At 39.7% G+C, this 16,710-nt stretch overlaps 1 protein-coding gene and 1 long non-coding RNA gene across 2 annotated transcripts in view; one reads left to right on the top strand and one right to left on the bottom strand.

Annotated features, from left to right (window-relative positions):
• Positions 1-3,751, top strand: part of tm4sf5 (transmembrane 4 L six family member 5) — a 6,273-nt gene extending 2,522 nt beyond the window's left edge. Inside the window, exons 3-5 of the mRNA XM_032499172.1 lie at positions 565-704; positions 1,787-1,979; positions 3,246-3,751. Coding sequence (XP_032355063.1) covers positions 565-704; positions 1,787-1,979; positions 3,246-3,263 — 351 coding nt within the window. The 3' untranslated portion in view covers positions 3,264-3,751. The remainder of the gene's footprint in view (positions 1-564; positions 705-1,786; positions 1,980-3,245) is intronic.
• LOC116669370 (uncharacterized) lies at positions 1,829-11,548 on the bottom strand. Its single transcript, XR_004326762.1, has 3 exons — positions 11,225-11,548; positions 7,967-8,075; positions 1,829-2,009 (listed from the first exon to the last, which is right to left on the bottom strand). It is a non-coding gene; the product is annotated as an uncharacterized LOC116669370 (long non-coding RNA).
• Positions 11,549-16,710: the final 5,162 nt, after the last annotated feature.

Genomic DNA, 16,710 nt, shown 5'->3' with positions numbered 1-16,710 from the left:
GGAAATGTAGTGGAGTAAAAGTAAAGGTTTCCGGAAATATAAATAACAAAGTAAAGTACAGATTCGTGAAAATTTTACTTAAGTACAGTAGCGAAGTATTTGTATTTTGTTACATTACGACACTGATATTTTATTATATTTATTGTACTGTGAATAAGTACATAAAGTCAATATGTTTTGATAAATATATTTTACAGAAGTAGGGCTTAGACAGTACTCACTTCTTTTTAAGTATCAGGAACTAGACTGCTAATTAGCTAGTTGTGGAGACATTTTTGTGTGTTTGTGTCCGACTTTTATCCTGTCTAGTCAAGTCAAGTCAAGTCAAAGGTAATTGTGCGGCCATTGCTCACATTAACAGCCTTGAAAGGCAACATAGGCCTACTTTAGAGGAGAAAAAATGAAAAGGACGAGAAACTAAATCCTCAAAAGAAGACCTCCTGAAGACAGTTCACACTGCATGTGGCCTTATTTTAGACATAATTCCCTACAAGACAACACCTATTTTTATGGACAGTAATTCACAAATGTCACATAAACAATGTGCTCCTATGTCTCTTTCAGATGCTGAACTCTGTGTTCTCCTCTGCTTTCGGCCTGGTCGGAGCCATCTACTGCACCAGTGTGGCCTCTGCAGGTCTGGCTATTGGACCCAAGTGTCGGGTGAACGGCAACTGGGAATACCCCTTTGAAGACCTTGGCACGTGAGTGGTTCTCTTATCATAACTCATTTAAATGTACTTTTTTAGGCAAAGAGGCGATGCTGGTAAATCTATATTTACCTTCATTAACTTTGTCAGGGCAGCAGAAGAATTTCAGTTCTTGATTATAAAAAAGAACACATGCCATATTATTAAAATCCAGTAGGTGGCGGACTGGACCAGCACTTTCTGTAAGGAAACTCTGTAGTGATGAGCCTGGGAATTCAGAATAGGAAACCGATCCTAGTCTTATTGTCAAATGTGAAAACAGCCTTATTAATGCATGCACCTTATTAATGAATGCACAGACAGTGTTAAACTGCAGATTTCTTTTCTTTTTTTATTTGTTGACGAACAGTCAATTTAGTACATATGTGTTTGGCTCTTTGCTGGCCCTGAAACCAAGAGATGACACTGCGATAACACATCGGGGAACCACAGAAGTATTTTATGATCTTAGGCAGGTAAAACGGAATCCCCTGACAGAGGAAGATCGGGACATTAATTTATAAAAATGAGGATGTTATTAATATGTTGGCTATTGCTGTCCATGATGAGCAGTTTAAAGGGCATCAGGGGTTTCAGGGAGCAAAGCAAGTTTGAGTACACAATCCATGCTGGGATATTAATACTTAACCTCAAATTGTCGTTCCTTCAGCAAACCTCAATTTCCTTTTTTTCTGTTTCTGTGAACTTCTGTTAACTGTCTTTCACACAATGAACCATAAGCCAGCATTAGTTGAAGTATTCGAATATTGATTAGTCAATTGATAGATTTGTTGATCCAAATAAACTGTGAGGATATGCTACTTTCTTCAGTTTTATATAAATTGAATATCTTTGCATTTTGGACTGTTGGTCGCCCCAAACAAGTAATTTTAAGAACTCCCTCTGCTTTCTATTTTCCATGTGCTTTCTTTCTCCACTCCTCACTTGTTCCATTCACCTTCTTACCGACACATTTTTCCTCAACTCAGTCATCTTTTTTGACTTTTTCTTCCCGCACCCTGAACTTCATACATCTTTTCAATTAGACTGTGGTGTGTCTTTTGGACAATGATTAATTCTACTGTTCTCCCTCACAGTGGTAATGGCAGCTACCTTATAAACCAGACTCTGTGGACAATCTGTGATTACCCTGCCAACGCAGTGATGTGGCACGTGGTTCTGTTCTCCATACTGCTGGCCATGGGAGTGGTGCAGCTGGTGCTCTGCGGCATCCAGGTGGTCAACGGCTGCTTGGGATGCATCTGTGGGGACTGCCGCGACAGCAAAGATGTAGGTGAAACAAATCCTGAAACTCCAAACCTAAAAAAAAAAATGGAACATATGCAAATCTTTCAAATGACACAATGAGTTGTGAACCATATTTCTGAGCCCAGGAGGTCATGAAAGCTACACAGAGAAGCAACATGCTCTGGATTAACTAGTCTGGTTGCTGGAAGTGAGACAGCTACTCTCAGTAGTTTGTTGAATGACTTGACCAGGTAGCAGCTTCCTACATGCTTTGGTACTGTTTAGATTGCACTTTTATCAGCCTGCCACTGACGGAAAACAGGAAATGGGAAAAGTTTTGATCCGGTGTTAAAACCAAGGAGATTGGCTGGGATTGTAGCAAGACTTGCTGATCTCATTTAAAGGAATAGTTTGCAATTTTGGAACCACATGTCATTTTTAAACTTTTTGGATTACACAAACAACAAAGATATGAAGTGTTACTTTGTGAGCTTTAGAGGTGCTGGTCTGTGGATTTTGTTATCTTTGGAGAGATCCAGGCTAGCTGTTTCCTCCTTTTTTCAGCATTTGTGCTAAGCTAACCGGTTGTTTTTACGCTAAAAGTTAGCGTAAAAACACGAGAATGGCATGAATCTTCTCATCTAACTCATAGCAGAAAGCGAAAAGGCATAGTTCCCAAAATGTTGAACTATTCTTTTAAAGAATGTACATTTTATTTCAGTGCAATCAGTGACTGTAAACACTTGAAAATCCAAAAGTTGGACACAGAGATTTAGGGCTAAATTTAAGTGTTATCAAGATTCACTAGCTAATAAAGTATAATAAAATTAAACATGACTCAATGTGATTGATGACTAATTATAAAGGTACAGCAGGTTAACTGGCAGCTTGGCATGATCACATATAATTATGTACATGTACTTTTTTAACAGAAATATTGAACACAGGTTGAAGATTAAACTCATGGTTAAATATAGTGAGGACTGCTATTTTTATATCTTGCTGACTTGCAAAAGGGCTCAGGCACATTTTATATGCACACTTATAATGGACATACTGGAAGTTGATCTGAAGTTGTTATTGTACAGGATTTACAAAGTATCCAAAACATTATTTATCACTGTCTACATCTACATTCGTCAGACACATCCACTTGTGCATTGTATCAACAATGTTACAATGCGATGTAACATGTCTGCACATTAATGACGCTCACATTTATTAACAGCACTGTCAGTAAGTCACGTGAGACCTTGATTTGTGTCCTAAACATGACATTAATATGTGAATTATGTTGTCCTGTTGCAGGATGATGGTGGATTGTGAAAGGGAAGAAGATTGCCCAGTTGTAAAACACCTTCATCTGGGCCAGGAGGCATATTCAGGGAAACCTCTCTATGAAACATCTAGGTTTTTTTTTATTGATACTCTTTAGTCTCACATCACGTCTGTGTCTAAGATGGCTTTTTCAAATCTATCAAAGCCTTACTCCATTATTGTATGAATGTTATGCTAGCTGGATTTATTTTAGGTTGAAATCTGCATTTAAATAATCTCTGAATGAATAAGTAATTTCCACACTGAAAACACCACACATACTGTATATGGATCACTGTGTAATTGTAAATAATGATTTGTGTTTGTTTTATGTGCCTCTACTTGGGCTATACACAATAAAAGCTTAAGAGTTTAAGAATATATAAAACATTTACAGTGTCGCCATGTTTTTATGATTGGATTTGTGCATCATTTGAGAAAAGTTCCATCAGTTCCCTGTGACTACCAACATTAAGAAACCGATTTCCTGAACAGTTGTTCTGTAAACTGCTGTTTATTTTTGCCCCAAAACAAACTGTCACTCAATAACTCAAGATTATCCAGTTGAAAAACTTCTGAACTTCCGAATCACTGTTAGGATCTTTGTCAATTACTCACCTCATGCTGTGCCCATGAAGCCAGACAGCCAGATCTAACAGGATTATTGTGCTTCGAGACAAATGTCAAAGGTCAGAACGCCCCCCTGTGGACACTGCGAACATTGCAGCTGCAAAAACACTACACAATCTGTCCTGTTAGTACAGGTGCAGGTTAAGCTCATAATCCTTTGCTGCCATGGAGCTGTTTCGTGGTAATTGTTATCTAACTTTAAAGTTAAAAGCCTGTTGCAGAGCTGCACTCGGGTAAATATAGACACTCAACTACCAACAACCCAAAGCTAAACCTTTACGGCAGCACAGATGAAAGAGAAGATGAAATGAGGTCTTTATGTGCAGCCAAGGGAATATGCCTTTCAGCTTTTCTGTGTACTTTGGTTTGTAAACCAAACAATTTCTTCTAAATTTCAAGTTCCTGTGTTCACATACTTCCAGTACAGGGAGGCAAAATTATGTTGCTGTGGAACTAAGCCCTGTGCCCAACACTGTAACCATTTTAGCTAACTGATTGGCCCGTGTTATGCAGCTCTCTTATATAATGCACAGCACAAAGCGAGGAAGGAACATAATCGAGAAGAATTTGGAATAAAAGAATGGGTGGACAAAGGGAGGAAAACTGGATGGGGGCCCGTCTCAGCCACTTCTCATGCAAATCGTAGCCACTCTTAAAGAATCAAGAGAGGCAAAGAAAATGCTGTTTAACGGCGAGGAGTACAAACACTCGTATGAGTGCATGCATGCAATGAGTGACTTGAAAGACGGGGAGACGTTCCACAAGGGGGAATAACAAGGCGTCAAAAAGACAGTTTTTCAAGCACATAATTCTTCTGTAGGATCTGCATTGTGCTCTTGTTTAGACCCTGCAGTGAGGCCATTATTTAGAAATGTGGCCCTCTCCCAAATTGAGCCCCTCCTCTTGCTTTTCAGGCCTGACTGACATAACAAAGAGGAGGCAGAAGGGGAAACAGGGAAAACAGGGTATGAAGCAGAACTGGCCAGCATTGGCCGGACTAGTGAAAACAGGATTTGGGCAGAGCAGGACAAAAAGTACAAATTAATCTGTGCAAGATAATTAAAGGTTTTTAAGTGAACAAACATTTCTACAATGGGGCTCCTCTTCCTCTTTCTTTCGTCACCTTGGGTTAAAACTCCTCAGCGCACCCACACCCACAGCCTCATTATAAACAACAGTCATGCTGGCGGCACAAATGTCCACTCAGACACACGTAAGTGATAACTTAGCAGTGTCCACCACCCAATAATTATGTCAACCACACTATAAATGACCTAAGTGGAGCCACAAAGTAGACAGTCAGGCACATTCAGCAGGTCTGCAAATTGAATTTGCATTAAAAGCTAAATGTCTACCTTTTACTTAACTTTCTGATTATTTAACTGTTCAGCACCTTCACATCTCTCTGTAAAAGCATCTTGGTGTTGTTGTTTTTTATTTGCTCTATCAATAACTTGACTTGACAGTTCTGAATTTCTGTCAAAGTGGTTGTAATTCTACAAAGGTATCAATTGCTTAAATATGCTGACAGTGTTACTGGCACTATCTTATCATATAACTCTGAAACGTGATATTTTACACTCGGACCAGACATAAACAACAAGACATAGCGTCACTGTTTTCTCTTTTACATCATTGCTTAATGGCAGCATGCACACAAAATGAGCTGGAACTGAGGAGAAGTGTCACATCTGCTAGCTTTGCTTTGTGTGGAGCTGAGAGGTTTAAACGTCCTATAGTGTAAAAAGTGACATTTCCATGTATTTATTTTCGTCATGAAGCAGGTTCAGGTGCTATATAAATATTGTGAAACTATGAAGAGGCTCAATCCACAGAAAAATGCATCAAGCCCATTCTCAATACTTCTTTCACTTTCGACCTATACAACTGTATAGGTCAAAAGTGCTGCTTCCCCGGCTGCAATAACGTTCAGAGATTCCGAACGCAGATGTGGAAATCTAATAAGCACTGACCAATCAGAGCAGACTGGGCTTTTTCGGGAAAGGGGCTTAAAGAGACAGGCGCTAAAACGGAGCGTTTCAGACAAAAACATATGCATTTTCAGACACAATTTTTTTTTCTTTCAGTGAAGCATGTAAACATGTTCTAGTAGAAACCCAAAATAGAAGTATGAACCTGACTATGGGCATAATATTGGACATTTAAGGCCAGTAGGTTAAGTCATGTGCAGAGCAACCTTAAAATCTGCAGTACAAATGCAAGAGGCAGCAACTAGTGTACATATTTGGTCAAAACGGGAACTGAATCTGATTTTTTCTTTGCCACAGCGCAACTACTTTTACATCTAACATTAAAAAATATTAGATTTTAAATGAATGTCTTAATAAATTCCTCATTTTAATTTATTGATATCGCATATTGCTTAATATTATTGGATGGACAAACAGACAGAGCAAAACAGAATAGTTTAGTGTATGAAGGATGGACTGTAAATTATCAAAATAAAGTTATTCTTTTAATAATCTAGCCTATTTAAATTCATTGAAATAATTTACAAATACAATTCCTTACCCTTTCACTCACAGAAGAATGAATATTCAAAGACAAATCAGCATTTTCAGGTAAATTTAGTCTCTGTGGCAATGTTTTTGGGAATAAAATAATCAGAATAAAAAAGCATAAAATTAAAGCATTACAACCTTTCTATTTCTTATGGAGTTTTCCTGCCAGAAATGTTACACCTTTTTTCTCAATTTAACTGCTTCTGTAGCAAAGTCAGTCTGCTCTGCGCCCTCAGAGTGTCTATTTACTCTACTCTGAAGTATCAGATGTATGCACGGTATGTAGGTTGCACACGTGATTAGACCCCATCCCTTATGTTCTTCAACAATTAACGTAATCACTGAGAACAGTACATATAACAGGATGTAAAAACAGGGCATTGTAAAGAGATGTGAGACAAGGCATGAGATAAATGACATAATGAGGCCCAGAGAGGGCGGAGGGCGCTGAGGAGAAAAAAAAAAAAAGGGGTGACAGAGGCTGGAACCAGCCATGAGCGACCTCAGCCAGTCAGTCCCGGCTGCACAGAAAATCAACAAACGGCCTATGGGAATGTCCGGGTGTCTGGGGGAGGGAGCAAGAAACAGGGAGCTGGGGTGGGGGACAGTAAACACTCACACAGGACTAGACTGGTTTGACCCTGCAATGACTTGATTCTTTACAGAATTTCAATTGGTCTCTGATTTTAATGCCTTTATCTTAAAATATTTTTGAAATCAGGGCTAAAGAGTAACTTAGTAGCTGGGGAAACTTTACATACGTTCTGCCTATTTCTTTTCAGCAAGACATGAACTATATAGGTGGAAAAAACATTTTTAATCACTGCGGGGTCACAACGTTATTAATATGTTTGTCTCAGAGGCGTGTGTGTGTGTGTGTGTGTTTGTGCGTGCGACAGTTCTAGGTCATCCTACACGTTATTATACACCCATTTTAATATCAAGGTCAATATTATACATTGATTAAAACCAAGGAGTCTTGATCCCATAAGGCACCATTATAGAAGTAGCAGTAAATAAGGGATTAAAGATTAAAACTGCAGATGTTGCACTTGCAAGATTAGCATGTAGCTCTCTGGGCCATGAGTATGTCTTGGGGGACATTCTGAATGACACTCATCATCAATATCATCCTGTCCATTATACCTCAGAGTCTAAGACTAAGTAATTTTATTTCATAGATGATAAAGGTACTTTTGACCCTCTCATGTCTATGATCCTTTCTGTTTCTGACTTCCTACACGTTCGCCGTACTGCTATTCTGGTCTCTTGGCCATAGAGCAGTGGCACTGAGGGATTAAAATACCAGTGGGACAAAAATTCACAGGGGATGATGTCTGTATTTTGAAAATGTTGCTTTCCACTCGCCATCCAGTTTTTCCCCACAGCTGATATTACGATGGCATTTAAGGCCAAAAGCACAGCGGGAGTGGTTTAGCTTTAAAATGTTTAGCTCCTGATATCAGAGCTTCCACGTGGTCTCACAGGAAGCTACAGTGTTGCCTCATAATAGTACTCAGGCCACCGGTAGACTAGCAGGGGCACTTGTTGACATCTTACCTTACATGGAGAGGAATGAGTGTCAAAATGCACGGAGGTGAAACCGCAGAAGGACCACTTGACTCTCTGTGAAGGCGCTGTAACAGTAACCTCTGTACAAGTTTGGAATCTGTTGCACAAAAAAAATTAAAGGGCTGTTGTTAATATGTAATATGCTTTCATAATCCCCAATTTTCAGTTAAGGAAATGAGCATCTGGGAAGATCATGGGGGGAAAGAGTTTGAAATTACCCTAAATTGGGTAAAAACACCTAATTGCATGAGAATATCAATCACGAAAAATGAGAAAACTGTGCCTAGTGAAGAATACAAATTTTATTTTTGTGTTTGTTTCAAAACTTTAACTCAACTATGGTCCAGGTCGGCAGCTCTGCTGTTAATCATCCACACGGAGTTGATTTAAAATTAGAGACAATGTCACATCTGCACGTGTGGGTGAGCACATGCATGTCTGTCACTCATTACGTGGACAGACGGCAGAGACTTTGAAGCTGCTGTGAAACATGCAACAGTTGGAGATATGACAGACTCATCAGAACAGACGTCATCAACACTGACAGATGTTAAAGATCAGCTTCAGTACATCTCTCACTTTCAGTTCAAATAACAGATCTAGCTCATGCTCGTTTTGAGACTTACCCCCTAAGATTGTTCATAATGAGGTACCTAATAATTTGTCCAACTGCTTTAATATCTTTTGAGACAATCACATATATGCAACAAGATCAACAGATTTTATACTTTTCAGATTTAAGAGTCCAATGGGCAAAAATACATGTTCATACATGGCTGCAATTGAATGGAATAAACTGCCAGTTTCTCTACTCATTAAAGCAGACACAAAGCAATGGAGGGCAAATAATCTCTCAGATAGGGACTTTGCCCAAATAAATTCAGTGTTGTCCTTTTATATGCTTAAATGGATATTGTATTTGTGTTTGTACCTTTCGGTCTTGCCAGACTTGGCATCCCCTTATCCCCAGAGGATCACAATGGGAATAAGCCTGTGGGCTTTATTGTGTAATTTAATCCTCGACAGTCCGTATTTTATTATTGTCAACTACATCTATCTACAAGATCTACCCCTTAAAACTCTTTAGTTTTTTTATTTTCACTTGCAGTTTGCCGCACTAAAATGTACTTACTTATTATGTTTTTCACTTACACTTAAGGGAGCACTTCGGGTACACCAATAAAAAAACATGTTTTTGGAGGGGAGTTGCAATAATTAAAGTTGATAGTGTTTACTGATGATTTATATTGAAATAGAAAAGTATCTGTGGGTTTTTTTAATTAAAAAAGCCTTGGTCCACCAGATGCTTTGGGCCTTTCAAAAAGCCACAATTATAAATAACCCATTAGTTGTATTCTGTGTAATATTGTAATTGCCACTTGTGGGTAAGTCCCTGTTGCTCTTCACAGTAAAAATCAGCTTCAGACATTTGCCTGCTGTTACACAGACAGTTTCCTGGGTGATTTCTAATCACCAGGCGCAGGCTCCCTCTGAGAGCTCATCTGGGTATATTTCCACTAGGACAAATCTCTCCAAGCACTGAGTGGCCTTGAATAGGCCTTAAACCCCCGACCAGGAAGCTAATAAAGAGCAATAAACCATCTAATGGGCCAACAACAGCCAAGGTTTCCTCTGTCTATCTCCATATATCTGTCTTTATAACAAGGGTTTGTGTGAGTATTCTTGATTAGAACTGTCTGCAAAGTCAGATTTTAATTTGCTAGGTTTTTCCTCCTGATAACATGACAAATGACTTGGTTTTTCAGCCCTCAAACATGTACTGTACTATACTGTATTGTACATGACTGCAAGCACTGGCTTTGGGTGGGTCTTCAGCGTAACTTAGGTGGATGTTCTGCTTTAATGCAATTTAGATGCTTTTTGAGGTACACCTTGTATTTGCACATATTGTACATTCCACAAAACTAGCTGCAACCAACCAGTTTGTGTTTTGTTACTTTGCATGGCTCTCACGGTTAACTGTCACTTTTAAATTTTATAACATCCAGCAGGTTTGGCAAGTTAGTGGACATGTGCCAAGAAACAAGTCATTACATGTTAGTGTTGTGAATATGTAACATTTCATTTAGTGAAAATTGAACAAAGTCTCTCTCATATGCTTTAATTGGCATCATAAATGTTACAATGTTTTCCTCGCAGAAGATTTATCAGCGTGAACGTATCTTGAACCAATCCTCTTTTCCTCTGGTGTCCCTGGCTTATCTATCTAGTCTCATGTTATCAAAGTTAGTGGAGCAACTGTTTGAAAATGTACAATATATATATATATATATATATATATATATATATGTGTGTGTGTGTGTGTACACATTCTTGTATGTCTCATTAAACCTTTAGAACATTGTTGAAATAAACCCTGCCTCATGTCACTTTTTTCTCAGAGTGCTCGTAACGGCCAATCAGTAGACCATATGGGATATATGATCAGACCACAAAACAACCGTGATCGGATTGTTTCATAACAGTTAATGTTGATTCTTAGAGCTTAGATTTTGGTAGGTATTTGCACGGACAATAAATCTTACTCTTAATCTTAATCTTAAAATTTACTGTGAATGAAAATGGCCTTGTATTCCATAAGGTTGGACTTAAACAGATGACTGTTGTTTGTTAATTCCTTTCTTCTGATCCACTTCAGACTAAAATCCACTTACTCTAGTAGGATATGTAGGTATTTCCTCCAAAGGTAGGTCTCTCTTTTCTTTAATGCTCAAACACTGATCTCTCATATTCATATTTATTAGAAGTAAGCACAAAAACGTAGCCTATACAGAAATATAACTTCTGAGTTTGGGCCAATGATAGCACATTGTGCTGAAGGTCATGGTGAAGTTCTGTTTGTGGTAAATAAGAAAAATCTCCCAGGACATCAGTCGGGAACTGAGTGTCACGTAATGTGAAAGTAATGTACTGTACACACCTATCTATCACAGTCTTCTTCCTCCATTATTTAAGTATGAAAGGATGTCCTTCACATAACAGTTTCATTGAAGAAAGTGTTTGTCATTTTTTGTGCATTGGTCTGCACCTTGTACCTGCTCATTGCAATAATTGCATATTACCATAATAACAATAACCTTTCTTTGGCTTCTGTCACTTTCATACATAAAATGCAGCTAAAAGGACTTTACAAAACAAACATAAGCAGTAGCCTATTTATAGAGCAACTAAAAAATGAAAATACATTTTAAAAGAGGAGGGAAGTCAAATAATAAACAGTCCTACCAGCACCAGTGACGACGTCCTACAGCCGATAGTGACCTCTGACCTCTCTGATGGACCAAGAGAAAAGACAAAGGTCCTTACCTGGACCAGGTTAACAGAACTTTATCAGGGCTTCATGCACCTCAACACACAACAAGGGTTAACGTCTGTTGTTAAAAGGGGATTACAACTTGTTGCTCAAAGTTTAGAGGTGAAATCACCCTAATTCATCATCTCAGTAATTAACTTTGACCATATGATGACATTTTCTGTTATCTGTATCAACAAATATGTGATGAAGGTAGAGGAAAAAGAAACATGCAGGAGGAACAGCATGTGTGTGTGTATGTGGGATGGGTGAGAGGCACCTAAGAGAAAGGGAGAGTCGGGAGCTCAGAGGGAGGGAGAGCAGACAGGAGGAGAGAAGGAGGGAGGGTGAGAGAAAGCAGGCGTGTCCACCCACTCACCATGCTCCGGGGATTAGCTATTTAAAGTCCAGTCGCTCCGCGCCACAGAAACCTTTCCACACAGCTCAGCCTGAGCAGCGCCCCCCAGGACAAGTTTTAACGAGGGAAGCGACAAGAAAACCCAGATGAAGTGAACGGGGACAGTCGCGTTGCTAGCTGGGAAGTTATCAAGATTATCCATTTCCCACTGTTTGTCTTCAAGTCTACACGTTCACAGCTCAAGGTAAGTCATTTCTAAATGTCATTAAACGTATTTAAACATCACTTGAAAAGGCAATTATAAGACTGCTGCTAAATGACACTTTGACACGTAACTGTAAGCCTCTCTCATCAAAAGAGCTTAAGGGTTGCTGTTTTGGTTTTGGAGCAGGTGTGTCATCGTAAGAGTTCCCGTTCATGATTATGTTGAGAGCATTTTGTGGGCTACTGTTTGTGAAGCCCACCTCACGTCACGCCTTTTCTGCACGTACGCCACATTCTCTTTAACTGTCCAGTCTGTCAGTTCAGTTGGCATCGCCGATTGGGCAGAATAACGCCATTTATGAGCAACTAAAAACCTATTAAACACATCTTCGGGCTTTACTTTAAAGTTGAATGAGCAGATAAACACTGTGTCCACTTCACTGGTTTAATCTCGGAGCAGGAGAACAGATAATTGATGTACAGCTGCTCTGGATGAAAGCTCAGATTAGCCTGTCTGGTGCAGCTTCTCATTCAGCCTCCCCTCCGCACGCGCACTGAGGCTTCCACATCCTGCACGCGCATATAATAGTAGAATGGGAAATTGTAAACTGAAGTTGTATTGGTTAGCCAAACATGACAAAACTAGTAGGGAAAGAAGTAGTTTCTTATAAACCCCAGTGTATAAATACTCAACTGCAGGTTAGGGACTGTACCAAAATTATTAGAGGGGGTCAGATAAGAAGGAGGCTATTATTTTTCTTTTGACTAAAAATAGGATAGTCTGGCTTTTTAGGGAGGAGTAGAGAAGGGTCTTTTTATATTTGTCATGTTATTTAAGCCTTCCTTCCTGCAGTGTAGTTAAAAATTAGCCTACATGAAAAAGACAACTTGCAGAGGACAACAGTTCTGTATCTGCTTTAGGATTTTATTGTGTACAATGGTGGCACACATTTACACAGATTTTATTAGGAAATTAAGGTTTAAATTGAGACACATGATAAAGAAGTTATTTCAATTAAACCACTGTTTTTTGTGCATGCCGTAAGGGACAGTGTTGCAGCATTAGAGCAGCAAGTGGAGCGTACAAAGTAAAAAATAAGGTTCAGCCTCTCTCAGCATCCGAATTTTGATACAGTCACCAAAGTCCTGCAAAGTACAGAAGTATTATCAGTAATTGTACTTTTAGCACCAAAATGTCTCTTTTTGCACAATGATCCCTTTCAGATTGTTGTTCATTTAAACTGCATTTTAATTATGTACAATAGTAGGTCAAGGTGAAGCTAATTTTAACTACTTTGTTTGTAAAATCCCTTATCAGATAGTAAAACAAACAAGATTTGCCTCTGAACTGCAGTTCATGCCATATAAGTGTATGTACAGTAAGCACAGTAGTTGAGTAATGTATTGACAGTTTTGGATATGTCTGCTGTATGTGATCGCTATAGAAACACCTTTAAAAAGCTTCCTTATTCACGGCTGTAATGAATATGAAGGAAAGAGGATTGTATGCTGCTATTAATGGACACACAAACACACACACACACATTTGTGCAGGTATCCATGCACAGATTAGTGTTTGCGTCATCCAGCCTGGCAGGCCTGTGTGAGACTTTGTGTTGTGGGCAGTGACACAAGACTACACCTTCTTTTCTTTTTTTTCTCTTCTCATAAAGCCTTGGGGACCGACCGGAGGAAGGGGAGCTCAGTGGGAAGATTGTGATCACATTACCATATGCATATGTACTCTGCTGCTTGCTTCAATATTGTTTACAAAGCAGATAAGGGGTTGTAAGGTTGTTTGCAGAAAGAAAAGTTTGACTGATGTTTAGAAATGGAGAATATGTAAGAATCCCGCTCAGCAAACCTGTTACAGAGGCTTAACTCCCACATATGTTCTTGTACATACACACAAGCACAAACATGTACTCAGAATTATGAAAATGTCAAGCCAAAAGCTACTTGCTAATATTTTCCTGGAAGTATTGCGCAATTCTCTGCTCCATCAGTGCGCCCTCACTGGTTGAGCAAGTCCAACTGCATTATTCAGGTGCTGAACGTTGCTCACAGCAGCTAATCGCTCAGAGAAAAACAGAGGTCACTTCTTCCACTTCTTTTCTGATTTAATAGAGCTTCATTCTTTCATACCTCATATCTATTTCTTCTACTTCCTCTGCCTGGCCCTATCTCCCCCTCTTCTTTGGTCAATGTGGGTACTGTCTCTGTGCTTTCAGAGTCAGTGTGTGAATGAGTGTGTTTGCCATCTGAGGTTGTTTTTCTTAAGGCTCCCAGACCGCTGTGTGCTGCCAGACCCCCACTGCCAATCATAGCCAAAACTCCTCCCTGACCAGGGCCTTAATATTGTGGAACTGCTTTGCACACGCTTCTGGGAGAAAATGTGTACGCTTGCGAAATTATTAATACACAATGAATTTATTGTAGCTAGAAACTAGGTGGGGAAAAACAGTCAGTAGTGCCCATTCACTTTCCTGGACAATGTGTGTTATACTGTGCATTCTCATTTCACATGCAGATCCTCTAAATTGACCAAACCAAATGGATTCACTGTCTGTAAACGAGATAGGATTTCACAGTTAAACCTGCATGAAAATGAGCCAAACCTACGTGAAAATGAGAAGGGGGGGTGCATTAGATGGTTAAGAAATAGGATAAAAAAACTAGCCTTTTCTGTGTGAATTTTATTCAAAAAGAGAGTCTGAAGATATAGTTTTTCCCTTGGCTGACACGCGCCTCCCCTGTGGCTTGTCTGTAATGTGCTAGAGCAGCTCTTTGAATCTGTGCGTATGTGTGAGCTGTCACGTCTCCATGAATCTGCCACACTGAGTCAAGCAGCATGAGGAATCAGCAGTAAACAGTGAAGAAGAAAAAAAAAAAAAAGGAAAAAAAATGCCAGGCGAACACAGTGCTCCTGTATGTTGCAATCACAGTTTACGGTTTGTCATTAGATATGGGGCTTAGTGCTTTATCACACTAATGGGTTTTCTCATCAGACTGAAATAAGCAGTTAGTTTCAGATGCTGTCTCTCTTTGTGGTTATTTTTATTGTTTCTTTGTGGTCGCTTCAAGTCGTTATGTATCGCTTTGTGGTCATCTTGCAACTCTGTCGGCTGATCATGTAAACTTTATACATAAAAGTTCAGGTTATTTGCAGCAGAAACATGAAAGCTATTATTAAGCTCACTCTTCTTTTACCCCGACACACAATTACAATAGAAACTGTCGCAATCCATCACCTCTCTCTGCTCCATTTCACCTGACCTATTTCTTAACCCGATTAGACTAAAATAAATACCCTTTTTTTTTTTTTTTTTTTTTTTAACTCAGTCTTAGTAAATACAGCTCAGTCCTGGCGTGTGACTCTGGCTTTATCTTATCATTCACAAAGAGAGGGACACCTCTCGAGGAAATTATGAATTTGATTGACTTGTTCCTGAGTGAATCAGACACAGTTGCTGAATGAGACAAAAGTTCAGAAACAAAATCATTTAGAGTTCTTGAAATGAAAACAAGAGCTTCCGCCTCGGTTGAGACATGCACCTGTCTGCCAGTTAGTCATAACTTGAATACATCAGACAACCTCTATGCAGTCTGTTTGGTTGTCAGGACAGGGCGAAAACCCATGGCTGCCGTAGCCCATTAACACCCCTTTTCAGGATGATGCAGCATTGAGAATGATGCTTGCACTGTAAATATTGATTGGCTGGGATTCAACAATATTGTGAATTTACATTACGATATCATGGCGTTGAAGTGCAGGATCATAATTCCATTAAACTGAACTGGTGATGAGCGGTCAGCAGGCACTCAGACATACAGTTGTCAGGCAGCATCCTGGACAAATTTAACATTATTTTTCATTGTTTAGCGTACATTTTACTTTATATTTCAGGCAGATTCTCACTGTTGCAGTTTAGTGTGGCTTTGTGCACAAAGTTTTTTTGTTGATATTTTCCTCTTATATTTCTCTCTGTTCCCTCCCCTCTCTGCAGACAGCCCTGTCATGGGTGTGAAGATGCTGCAGTGTTTTCCTTTCTACAGACGCTGTAAAGAACGCTGCAAAAGCAGGCAGTGCCCCCCACCGGCAGGCGGGGAGCAGCTACACAGTAAGAAAGTCAAACTTAAGACCAAATAAACAGCTATTTCATGATGGTGGGCCCTGTTAAAGTCTGACTCTACCCTATCTGTGCCTTCCACCCCTCAGTTCCCATTGAGGAGATGAAGCCCCGTCTGTGCTCCACGACATCCTGTGGCAGCGACAGCGAAGGAGCAGGAAGCCTGAGTCGCGGCTCGCAGATATATTTCTCCACCAAGGCCAGGCTGTCTTTTAGACACGAGCTGGACAGCAACATCAACGCCGTGGACACCACTTACTGAGGAGGACGGAGTGCTGCAGAAGAGATGAATAGACTCCTGTATCTAGGTTTTTCCTGGCCCATTCATGCTTGGACCCTGTGGTGCAGATGTGGGAGCCTGGTAGCTAAGCAAGCGCATCAATCGTCTCCTTTTAGATTTGATCAACAGTAGTTGTGCACTGCCACAGTTTGTAATATAACCCCTCCTTGCTCCCTCACTGCCCACAAAGAGCTCTCGATGATTAATCAGATTCACCAAGAGGAGGGGGAAATAAGACTGAGACAGACTTGGTTTTCAATCTCTGTGCATTAAGATTTCATAAGACTAAACTCCAAACAGAGTGGACCCAATGCCCAACAGGACCCAATACTGATGAGAGAAGACAACATAAGAGACATGTTTACAGCATCCACAACCGAAAGTGCATTACTTTTTTTTTTTTAACGCTTTTTTAAAAAACATTTTATGATTCCCTTTGTTTAAAAA

Source organism: Etheostoma spectabile, chromosome 19 (assembly GCF_008692095.1).
Source record: "Etheostoma spectabile isolate EspeVRDwgs_2016 chromosome 19, UIUC_Espe_1.0, whole genome shotgun sequence".
NCBI classification, from domain to species: domain Eukaryota; kingdom Metazoa; phylum Chordata; class Actinopteri; order Perciformes; family Percidae; genus Etheostoma; species Etheostoma spectabile.
Note: the sequence above shows the minus strand (reverse complement) of the source record. Positions and strands in the feature narration are given on the sequence as shown.